We start from the raw sequence: 12,404 nt of genomic DNA, 5'->3' as shown, positions 1-12,404 counted from the left end.
CCTTTTATTAAATACCTGTGCTTCTATACAACATGAGTTTGTTTTGTTAGGCTAGTTTTGAAACACTTCTTTTCTCCCACATTTTTTTATCTTCATAATGACATGGAAGAAAGATTGGAAGGGGTGGTGCTGATTAAAATACAAAGAATAATGAATACTTGCTCCTCAAGACACAAGTCTAACACACTAAATTTAACAAAATAAGAATCCCTGGAACACAGGTGAGAACTTGCCTTTTCAAGAAAAAAGAGACTTTTAGCAGGCTTACTTCAAGTTTTAACAGATATGATCTAGGATTGACTGTTTTTAACATATTCAAGTGTTGTCAGCAGTTATAGTTACCTCGGTTACCTCTGAGAAAGTATTTTTTAAAGGTAGTAGCTAATATTATTGCACTGAAATTTCTCCTGTTTTAACAGGCATCAGCAACTGCTATTTATTTAAGCCACAGATTAGTTTATTTTTTTTACTAAGTACTCACTACATTAGCTCTCAAATACATACAAAACTCAAAAAAGAAATAATTCTGATGCTGCAGTGGCCAAAACCTGAAAAATGAGCCTGCATGAAAATGTAAATGGAAAGATTATCAAGGAACAAAAGCAAATAGATATCTTCATTTTTTTTTTTCCTCTCTGTTTCTAAGGGCTATTAGTATTCACCATATATATCTTTTCTTGTTCTGTGCTGATATTTAATGTGGCCACAAATTATGCTCACTCATTCTCTTGCTTAACCCAAGTCCAGTTCAATTTTATGAACTATCTGTTCATATTAGAAGGGCATAATAGCAATTTATTCTAACAGAAGAAATGCAATAAAATACTTTCTAAAAGGGACAGAAGACTTTTGCAATCTTACATCAAGAGAAATAATGATAAATTGGCAATTGATTAAGCAGAATAAATGTGTAATTTGTAGGCAGTTATAACTTAGCAGCAACAATGGAACATTTCAACATACACTGGAAAAGCCCTGAAAATATGAGTAGTGGGTATGTTTTAAGGGGCTAGTATTAGGAAAAAAAAATCTAGCTCTTACGCAAAGCAGATACATGAAGGGGAGCTAATGATTCGATTCCCTGCTACACCTCCTGTAATGTGCAGCATACACACACGAATCTTCCAGGAGACAAATATTTACTACTGTACATGCTCTATACCAACACTTGCATTTTTAATTAATGGAGAAAATGTGGCATTTATTATGGGGGAAGCTGCTTCTCTGTTCAAGATATTCCACATCTGTTTTTTAATTACTTACGTGGGGACTTTTTCTTAATATGCCCCATGCTGTCTGTCTTTATATCGATTGTTACTCAGCCAGTAAAAAGGAACGAGCACAACAAACCAGTTTTCTATCTGAATAAGGATACTTTTGATGGCCTTTTCATTTCCATCAGTTAACAGAACTTCTTTGACATCTGCAGAAATAGCAACCTGAAAAAAAGAGCACAGCAAACAATGAGCAAATATGCTTGTCTGTGTGGAAGTGAAGACAGGAGTGACAAGCCTTCAGTATCATGCTTCCTCACCTATTTCTCTGTAACAATCTTCAATCTTTTTTCATTTTATGTCTGCATTATTTTAATCATTCAATCAAATCAGTCAATACTTTTATCATTCCATTTGCGGGAGCCTCTATCTTGCTATCATTCTGTTCCGTAATTGCATTGTGACAGCCGATGATGGTATTCTGAGAGGCTTTCATTTGCGGGCTTCTGTTTATCTAGTAGAGCCATCATACAAGGCTGTCACTCTGCCTTTCAGCTTGCTTCTGTCTGACTGCCTGATGCCCTTCATATAACTTTGCATTGCAGGCAGATGGCTTTGTAAGGGTAATTTTTTTGTGAGCTTTGACATGCTCGCACATTGGGCTGTAACCTCGACACATTGTATAAGAGCGACAGGTTTGTCAAATGCCAATCAGTGTAACAATATGCTTTTATTTGTAGAGACATAAAAACTTGTCTAATGCACTGCACTGCTACATAATATCTCCTGAATACATGACTCAGAACCCAGAGAATGGTGAACGACTCTCCTGAATGGCCAATGTAATTCAAAAGAATCTAATTACCGAGAGCTCTGGATCATGTTTGTTGGTGTAATAATGCAGGCAAAACATTAGCAGCTATATCATGGTGCTCCAACTGTGATTTGCCAGGCTATTCCTGCATCTTAGCAAATGGGACTATAATCTGAAAAAAAAAAAAGCTTCGGCTATGGAAATGAAAGACAAGACCGTACGTGGCCTGGAATGTCACAACAAAAGATATTGACTACACCGAGGTAAAATGTTTCTGCTCATCGAGGCAACCATAAAATCAATATGATACGAAAGCAAGTCAATCTAGAAGGTCTCTCAAGACTCTGCAGCTTGACCGCAGCTGAGGCTGTTGACAGTTCTCTGACCCAGCAGTTGGAGGCACTGGAACATTTTTCCTTTTGTTTCTTCCTCTGAATGGGATTGGAATTGAGAAAAGACCTACCATGAGCCCAGCCAAGCATGTCATGCCACCCCCTAGCTCACACACAGCAAGGTCCCTGAAAGAGAGAAAGGAAATGGTAGAACCCATACAAATTAGATGAAAATGGTCAGAGAGACATATATGTTACAAGAACAAATTGCCATCTGCAGTAAGGACTGAGCTACCAGGAAGTTGTAGAGACATGACTAGGCTACCTCATGTCGTTTTGCGTTTTAAAAATAATTATGAAATAGAAAAGTCACAAAGCAGGCAAATCAGTGGGGGTTCCCTCATTAGTGTTCAGTGCAACATTACCACCGCTGAGCTGAAAAATCTGAGAAGGTTCCCTTTTTTCCCTTGTCAATGGCTCTGTCTTTTAGAACTAAACTAGCTAGAGTAGCGAAAGATAATTGTTAGGAAAGGATAACAATGTTAATCCACATTCATTCTTGCAAAAACAGTTAGAGAAGTAAATGGGGAAATTAATATTATTTATATATCTCCCCATACAGTTATGCTTAAAAGCCTTTTTGTATTAAAAAGAGAGAAGTTTTAAAGCAAGCCGTATACCACAAAATAATTACACATGAAGAAATCCGATCCTTCAATTAGCACTTAAAACTGCAAGTGACCTACAAACAATACTGTTATGAACAACGATGGGAACAGCAAATGGTTAAGCCTCAGAAAACTAAACGAAGTTAGTGTCAAGAGCCTAAACTGAGCCCGATCAAAGGGCTGAATACATGGTCTAAAAGGCTGCTTTTAACTTAGACCATACTGTGCTGTTATTAAGACGTGCATGTGAAATATAATTTGGTGCAGAGAGTGTGCCGGATGGGAGCTTGCAGGGGGAGCCATAAAGAATGTCCTCCAGAGCCGTGGCCTGCCCCAGGAGGGGAGGAGGGAGGGATGTTGACCCTGCACCAAAATTGTGTGTGAAGGCAGTGTCTGGGGCAAGGCAGAGCCTCTGTTTATGAACACGCTGCTTTATAGCAAAATTTGCAGCAACTGTTACAGCTGGCAGGAGCATTCCCATTGAGACGCTTCTGACATTCAGAAAATGGAATTTTAGCTAAACTGTTGAGTTTTGTTTTGGGGGATTATGGTTGCATTTTTTTGTTGTTGTTTTTGGTTTTTTGGGGTGCATCTTTCCTTCTCCTCTAAAATATTAACATCTGAAAAATCTACTTTTATCTGAAAAGGTCACCTCCCTACTCACTCAACACTGATATTTAGGAAGAGCATCTAAGATGCCATATCAGTATCAGTATACAGCTGCTGATATTTTGTTCACTGAGGCGAGCGGACTAGGCTGTATGACTATATAATAATGCTCACTGTCTGGACAGGTTAGATTTATTTTTCTTAGAAACCACAAATTTTATTTGAAAAAAGTCTAGTTGTCCTATTTAATCAAAATGAGACAAAAGAAAGATATAGTTTGGAGGAACAAGCTGTACATTAACCCAGTAAGAATATAAAACAAATATGGGAAATTTGCAATTTGGATTTTTAAACAGAATGATTATAGGTTCTTCCTCAAATAAGTTTTAGTTTTTCTAAGCCAAATGTATTTTATATTAAAACTACATACATATGGTTATATATAAGACTTACAAGGCATTTACTCCTTTGTAAGAATCATTCTTGCTGAAATAAACATAGAAAGTATCTATCCAGTGTGAGGTTTTTATGCATTTTGAACCAAATTTCTATGTACATAGTATATGAGCATACACATATACATAAATATTTATGTGTATGAAATTTATTTCAATGCAAAGTTCCCTTACTAGCAAGTTTCAAAAGTTGTATCTGTCTCTCAGGCAATATATAGTAATCATTTATAAATAAGAATTAATGTAAGAAACTCTACTCTGAGAGTACTGTAAGAAGGGTAAAATCCTGAGAAATGAGGATGTGAAACTGCCCATTTACTCCATGGAAGTTTGACTGATCGTTGTCTCTGAATACTGTGGTTTGAATACCCAAACTAGGAAAATACCCTCTGAGTGAGCAGCCCAGAAGGTTTACTGTGAGGAGCTCTGGAGAAGAAGCAGAGCACACAAGCATGGGACCAGACAGCAAAGTGCTACAGGGACATCAGTACAGCAGCAGAAGGCACATAACCAACCTAAGAGGAAGGAGCAGCAGCTGGCAGATCAGGCATGTGAGCTGCCTCCCCTAATGGCATGCACTTTGTTCAGGGGGTGGATGGAGTAGGAATTAAGCTCTATGGACCAGGCCACACTTTGGTGCAAGGTCTTTGATTACAGATAGGAGTCTAAGCAAGTTGCTTGTTTGGTATAAGGGACAGGGACTTACACTTTGGTCTTCTTGATTTTACCCAACACCATATTTACACAGACTGGGATTTTGTATACTCCAAGCTGGTTGACTTGGTATTTGTCTTATACCTTCACACAGAACACAATTTATGCCTCCAAATGCATAGTTGTAATAGTTTTTTTTGCACCCTATTCATCCTCCAGACAATGAAACTTCAAGGATTTCCAAGTGCAAATCTCAGTATACTCAGGGGGAAAGAAATTGGATGCAGGATGGATTTCATATTTAGATGCTCCTATTGGAGCCTTGATAGCTGTCTCCTACAAGTTTTGAATAAAAGTGAAGGATGTTTCAAAACTGTTTCACAACACTTAAATACAGGTGCAAATTCTTCCTACTATATGCAGTGATTTTTATGTATTTCATCAGATAATATTTTGCCTGCTTTTGCAACAGATGTCAGTTTAAAGAATATCTTATTTTTCCTGACCTTCACAATCAGCACTGATCGATTGGAGCTTCACTTTTGTTTCCCAAAAATCAAAGTGAAATAAAATGCCTTGAGTGGAAATCAAAAGTCTTTGACATATAGCAGAAAGCTTGCTGTGCAATATTAGTACCCAAAGGCAGCTCAGAATTCTTTGTTAAGAGCAACATGCTTTCACCTTGAACATTTTAAATTTAATCTGAAGCCTTAAATCATAGCAATCTTTACCATGCAGATACAATAAAACTAAGAGTTTGGAAAATATATTTTTATGTTTAACTCTGTACCTGAATATTTCATTATGCTTTAGGCAGTAGTAAGCCAGCACTTCTTCAGATGGCCAGAGACCTATAAAACAAAGATATTCACCTTCTTAGAACAGATTTTTTTCTGGTCTAAAATAATATTTGAATGTATATTACGATTTTCAGACCTCTACCAACTGTTTTATTTTCTATATTTGCCATAATAACATGGAATAAAGAAAAAGAAGACCTAGGCTTTAAGCATTGCAATTGAGTATTTCATAGATTTCATCACAACTAATGATCAAAAATTTATAGATACACACACACACACATAAACATACACATATATCTACACATACATATGCAATACTCCAGACTTTAAAATATAAAATTTAATTCACTTGGGCATTCACATGAACATCAACCTGTTTTCACCAGGCCAGATACAAGGCCAACTTTGTCCTGTAGCCCTCTAGGGGACAGGAGCCCTCTAGTTTTTCATTAGCTACATCATCATCATCATCATCATCATCATCATCATCATCATCATCATCATCATCATCATCATCATCCTACAGTCACTCAATTTCTTCCCAGTTTCTTTTTATTTAGCTTCTTTTCTCTTAGCTTTGTTAGGTCTGACTATAAGGGGGACTGACCAGCAGCACATGCTAAGGACAAATCTAGGACTATGGCAATAAAAGTGTGATTTCCGGATGTGGCTCAAGAAGTTCAGAAGGAGAAGAGGAAATACAAGTGGTAAGTTCCTCTTAATAGGCACTGAAGGATTTTTCTGTTTGTTCTATGGTAAACTTTCCAGAGCTGCACCAGGAAACACCACAGTTTCACCCTGCTGTACAAAGAAACACCTCCTCTCTCATTTTATACTTGCTTCCCTGCCATTTTGATTTTAATTCCCCTAGTTGTCCTACAGAAATAGCCAGGAGCAATCACTCTTTCTTCACCTAATCTGTATTATTCATTAATTTATTAGCTTCCATTATGAAACTTACACTTGTCATCATCAACACTGACAACTATTTGGAGGCTGCCATGTAAATTTATTCCTTCAAAACAGTCTCTCATGAAACTAGCTGTTTAGCCAGACCAGTTTCCCACCTGACTGGAATGTCCAACTGAAATGCTGTGGCCTATGGAGAGGACAGCACACCTCCTGTGTGCCTTGCATGCTGTCCTGCAGACACCAGACTTCATTGATGAAGGGGGACTGAGGAAAACATACTCAGGAACTTATGTCTCAAAGGTTCCCAAAGTTAAAGGAGGAAGAGTCAAAGGTGTATGCAGCTGAATTATGGTTGTATGTGTTTTTCATCTGTGGTTGCTTAGTAATGAAAAACCATGTTTTTGTGTAGGTAAAATCCAGAGTCAGCTTCCCCCCCACCAACATATGACATTAAGAATTGAGACACAAACTTCATTTTATGAACTACAGACATTTCAACAGTTCCAGTAAACTTATTTGACATATAGAGCATCTTTAATATATTTCTAGACAAGTAAGTTGAATTCCATGCAGCTTACTATGTATGTCTATCCTTTCGACCATTTTTACCATATTTTTGTTCTCAAGGCTAAAACATCACTACATTTTTAACAGAACCAGAAGTTTGGGAGAAAAACTGTCATCCTTTAAATCACTTAAAGCCTGACTGAAATCATTATCAATATAATTGTTCTATTCCATCCAGTAAGTGTTCTAAACTACCCTTACTCCAAGTGAGAAATAATAAGTATTTAAAAATTACTTGACTGCATGCAGATCAAGCAAAAGCCAAGGCAGGAATTGTCCAACACTTTGCGCATAACTTTTGTATTACAAAGATTTTTAAGGGGGAAAAAGTAGACTGAAGACACATATGTATGACAAAACTACTAATGCAATACTTGTATTTGTCCTGTTTATGACAGTTCAGTTTGATCAGGTGTTTTTGAATGTGCTGTTTTGCTTAGACTTGCTAAGGGTTAAAATAAAATATTCACACAAGACTACACATTCTTTAGTGAAACATACACTAAGAACTGTACAGGGATTTTCATCTCCCTTTGAGCATTTCAATGCTTTTGAGCATTGAAACATGCTAAAATGACAGATTTTGCAATAAATATAATAACTGTTTAAATATTTTAGTGTATAACATAAAGAATGTTTCCTTTTGCAGTGACTGGTGTACACTCAAGCAAGAAAAGTTTTTTTAATATTTAGTAGAGACACAGCTAATTTAACACCGTTATAGTACTTACAGACATTAAAAAAAACCTCACACCCACAAATATAAAAAACAGAAATCCTTTTATAGAAAACTTCAAGCCTAAGTGAATTTTTAAAATGCTAATCAGTTGTAGCAAAGATCCTTCAATATCTGACTTCTCAGTGCCCTCAGTCTAATGTCTCTCACTTTTCTGCAGTTATTATTGAGAGGACACTTTGAATGGTGTCACTGAATCTTTTCTGAGGGGTCATCATTCCTTACCCTGCTACCATTACAATGTTGATACTGGCTGGAACTGCAGGTGTATCAGATAGCACTGTGCTGAGAGAAGGGTGAAACACCTTTGCAATGACAATGCTCTTTAGGCAGATGCCAGCAATGCACACAGCTTTTCTTCCTGCTGCCTTCCCCCACAGGGAAGGAAGGATCACCTCAGCAATGGTATAAGCATCTGGAAGCTAAAGAAGCAAGAGTCAGAAGGTCATTCATGAACAAGTCTCACGTGTGGAAGCACACAGTGCTCCCAGCTAAGCCAAGAAGCCAGAAGACCTGTGTTAATTTTAGCAAAAGGAAAAGCTTCTCGTGCCTGAACAGGTAGGTAAGCCTCTTTACCCTCAAAACAGGGATAAGCTTAAAGATACATGTGGAGGAGTTTTCATTCTGTCTTCTTCCTCCTCACTCTGACCTACATTCACCAACACAATGACCTACATTTTGAAGTTGCAAGTATAAGGAAGATAGTTCTGCTTCTGTTAGAAAACATACAGATGTAATACAGAAATGCAGAATTCCTATAAATTAAAAGCTACTACTATGTTGTAAAAAGCATAATTTATTTCCTGAAAACACATACATATGGATATAGATTAACTTTCCTATGAACACACTTAAAATAATTCTTTCATATTTAAAATTATTCCCATTTTGATTTCTAAATTTGATTATAAATACACAACATTGGATGCTACCTATTTACATGTACAATTACCTACATGATAGCAAACTATTTACAGATGGATAGGCAAAAGAATATCAAAAGACCCCCAAATGGTGCTTGTACTTAAGAGGCTATTAATATTCTACAAATCCTAGACAGAGGGTCTGGGGGGGGCTAAAAAATCTCACTGTATGATAAAAGACAGAAACAAGAGTTTCTTTTTGCAAAAATAAATATTTTGTGACATTTAATGGAGGTTTTAAAACTCTTTATCACCTTGATAACTACAACTTGAAGACAGAGAATAATTGCCAGAAAGCATTGTAATCACTACTGAAACATATGAAAAAATTAAGTTGCACTGGTGTTCAAAGGATGCTCAAGAATGTGCGTCTGAAGACAGAGAGAGTTCATGCCTACCCACATTTCAGCTCTTGAAGTATCCTTTCACCACTAGGATGGAGCACAATTCTCACTACAAATGCTATAAGAAAGACGATGTCTACTTCCAGACAGATTTATGATACCTATTACAGTAGAAGGAGTAGAAAAATACCATTGAATTGTACAATGGTGAATAGATAAATGCTACAAATGCATCACAGCCGTATGAAATACAGGCATTTCTACAGCACTTGTCACCATATCATAAAATGACATCACAGAAGTAGAGTCTACCTCACAAGAACTTGATGATATCATGAATTTCTACAGTCCCAAGTTTGCACATTGGGAACCAAAATAAGAGACAGAGATGTATTAAGTTACTTAGAAACACAGAATGAAATGATAGGAAGGCCAAGAAAAATAACTCAAGCCATCCTTACACCATGAGGTATGATGTAACCAAAGAAAGGTACCCAAACCCTTCCTACAGAGGAAAAACACTAAAAAAAAAAAAAAATCTTAATAATGGAAAGAAACATAACTTCAGTTGCTTTTATCACTTTCATAGTGCTTGCTACTGGAAAGTGTCAGGTCTTTCCACACTAGTCATGGCACAACAGTTTCTTAAAGCAACGTTCAAGCCACAGGCTTCTAAGGATGGTGTGTTTTAACGATCAGCTGGAGCACTAGTCCAAAGCTATGCAAAGCCTGTACTTCTTCTGCAACAAATCTAAAAATGTTGAATACTCTGATAGTACAGGAAATTATCTACCAGAAATTAATTATCCAGTATTAAAAAAAAAAATAAATAAATAAAAGAGTTTCTCTCCTCCTGTTGCTTTTTACCACATATTTTAAAGAATGCTGTCAACCTTTGGATAGCAAATATTGAGACCTGATGTGAAGTTCCTAAAGGACATCATGTAAATAGAAAATAATTTTGTGATGTGTATTTTTAAAAAAGACATCTGATTATCGGAGCTATTATGTCTCAGCAGTGCTCCACAGTTACAAAGAAGTCACGGTAGCTACTGAAAACTGGGATAGTGCAAGATTAGTGGAACTCTGCTCCACTGTCTGTCACCACTACACACAGAAAACATAGGGGCAAGTGAAGGTGACAGGTGAGCTGTCCCTGGGAGCTCTGAGGAGGAGGTATAAAGCTGTCCTACAACTGCTTAACTCATGCTAGCAGATTAGGAAGTTACTCTCAAAGCTAAGCCAAATTGAAAGTATTTTCACATTTCCCTTGCACTTCTCACAGCCATATGTACAGACATCTGATCTCAACATTCAAATTTTGTCTTTAAACTATAGTATTAAACTATGAGATGTCTTCTATTCATTTAAAGTTTCAAGTAAATTTTGTATAAATCCTATCTTAACCCTCAAAACCAAAGACAATTCAAATTTGAAAAGTCATTCTTTATCCTCATATGAATATACTCAAAAAGATCTTTTTTTCTAGTATATCCTGATTCTTGACTACATGAAATCACTTTATTTGCTTTAACAATCATCAAAGTGAGAGGAAAAAAACCCCATTTTTGGGCAAAGCGATGAATAATGTCTCAAAAGTCGTACCAACAACTGCACTGAGCAATGATTAACTGTTTTCTGACCCTAAGTAAGGTACTTTTTTCCTTCTGTACCAAGACAGACAGTTAGTGGAGAGCAGAAAAATCTTTAGCACTCAATAGACTGTGGAGAAGTGTTAAATTAATGGCCTGTCCGGACAGGCAATTATTCCCCATCACCTCTGCTAAAAGACTGTAGAGAAGATGGAAAATCCCCCCCAAAAAAGGTATTTACTGGAAAAAGCTATTCTAGGAATATAACATAAGGAATTCTAGAATTTTAAAATTAGGTTCTTCCGTTCTTGGAGCATTGTAGCATTATCACAACCCTAATTTTACAGTATCAAACCTTATTTTCTACTGACTGTGCGACTGTATTCAAGTCACATGGGAAGATAAGTTTGATAATTTTATCCTGGTTAGTTTTTCTATGGATCACCACCACCATGCACAGCAAGAAGCATAATACATCTGCTCAAGGTCCTGGAGAAGTAAGAAAGCAGATCAAAATCAAGGTTCAACAGCACAGTACTCAGCAAAGAATTTCGAAATTAAGCTCTAATCAATATTATGAGCCCTTCTGTCAGTGAAGCAGTAAACTTCACTTCCAAGTCAAAAATATGAAATTATGAATTTAAAACATGAAATTACGAATAGCACAATTAAGACTAGATACCAAGGGGATGCACAGTGTATGTCTGCCAAATACACCTTGGTAGTAACCTATAACATAGGTGTTCTAATTTGAGTAATTGCTTGAGTAAAGATTACCTGCAAATAATTGCACTGCTGTAGTTAGTTGGCACAGATAGCTCTCAAAAATATTTCTAGCTCTAAACTTTCTTCAAACTCCATACCTCAAGCCCCTTTTCAATATAATTTTACTATTAAAAGATGTTGCTCAGTATAGTCAAGAAGAAAAGATTTTATTTTCATTCCCTTATTCACACAGCACACAAAATGGGACACAGATGAAAGGATAATCGGTGATCCCTGCTACCTAAGATCCCACCCAAAGTGCATTATTGAATTAAAAAATGTAAACACACATAATAAGACACATACTAAAAATATTAATTTTTTAGATACCATAAAATGCATGCATATAGAAGTGAAAATATTCTGCAGAAAGTAACTTCCATAATAATCCAAAGACAAACCTGGCCACTTTAGTAAAATGAAGAAATGGAGAAAACCTCACTGAAGAAAATCCTTGTTTCACTCTGTTTTCAGTATACAAGTTTTTAAGTTTACACCCGTCTACAGCAGATACAGACAAAAAAAGGATCATCATTGCAAGTTAGTTGCAGATGGTGTGCCTGGAACTCTAAAATTATTTACTACAAAAAAGAATTTGAGAGCAGATATTCAAAAGGAGGACAGTATCAAGTACTGTGTCCCTCTGGATATTTGATCACCTCAAATGCCAGTGTCTGTAGCAGCTAATATATTTTGAAAGTCCAGTTGTCTAAACTGAGGCTTTCCATTCTGAAATTTACCCCAAGAGTATTTACAAGCGAGTAACTTCAGCAATAAATGCACACAGTGTGAAAAAAGAAAATTATTTAATAGCCTTTATGGCAGCACCTTATATCTGTGCCTTACTGCACCTGGCTTTTGCAGATGGCAAACCACCTTTTAAGTCCAGTGAAGAGGAGTAATTTGAGGCAGGGAGAATGGCTAGCTTACTTTTCCACAGCAGGAATGCTATAAGTGAGTTTGAAAAGGTACAAGAACACCAGAAAAAAACAGAAGCGAATATAAAGAAAAACATT

General features: G+C 36.5%; 1 protein-coding gene across 1 annotated transcript in view; it reads right to left on the bottom strand.

Annotated features, from left to right (window-relative positions):
• Nucleotides 1–12,404, bottom strand: part of CAMKMT (calmodulin-lysine N-methyltransferase) — a 221,418-nt gene that overhangs the window by 38,541 nt on the left and 170,473 nt on the right. Inside the window, exons 4-6 of the mRNA XM_005523388.3 lie at nt 5,537–5,597; nt 2,492–2,546; nt 1,376–1,439 (exon numbers count right to left, since the gene is read on the bottom strand). Of these exons, the coding sequence (XP_005523445.1) occupies nt 1,376–1,439; nt 2,492–2,546; nt 5,537–5,597 (180 nt within the window). The remainder of the gene's footprint in view (nt 1–1,375; nt 1,440–2,491; nt 2,547–5,536; nt 5,598–12,404) is intronic.

Source organism: Pseudopodoces humilis, chromosome 3, assembly GCF_049639895.1.
Source record: "Pseudopodoces humilis isolate 2021_Gansu_Grassland_sample_001 chromosome 3, ASM4963989v1, whole genome shotgun sequence".
NCBI lineage: Eukaryota > Metazoa > Chordata > Aves > Passeriformes > Paridae > Pseudopodoces > Pseudopodoces humilis.
Note: the sequence above shows the minus strand (reverse complement) of the source record. Positions and strands in the feature narration are given on the sequence as shown.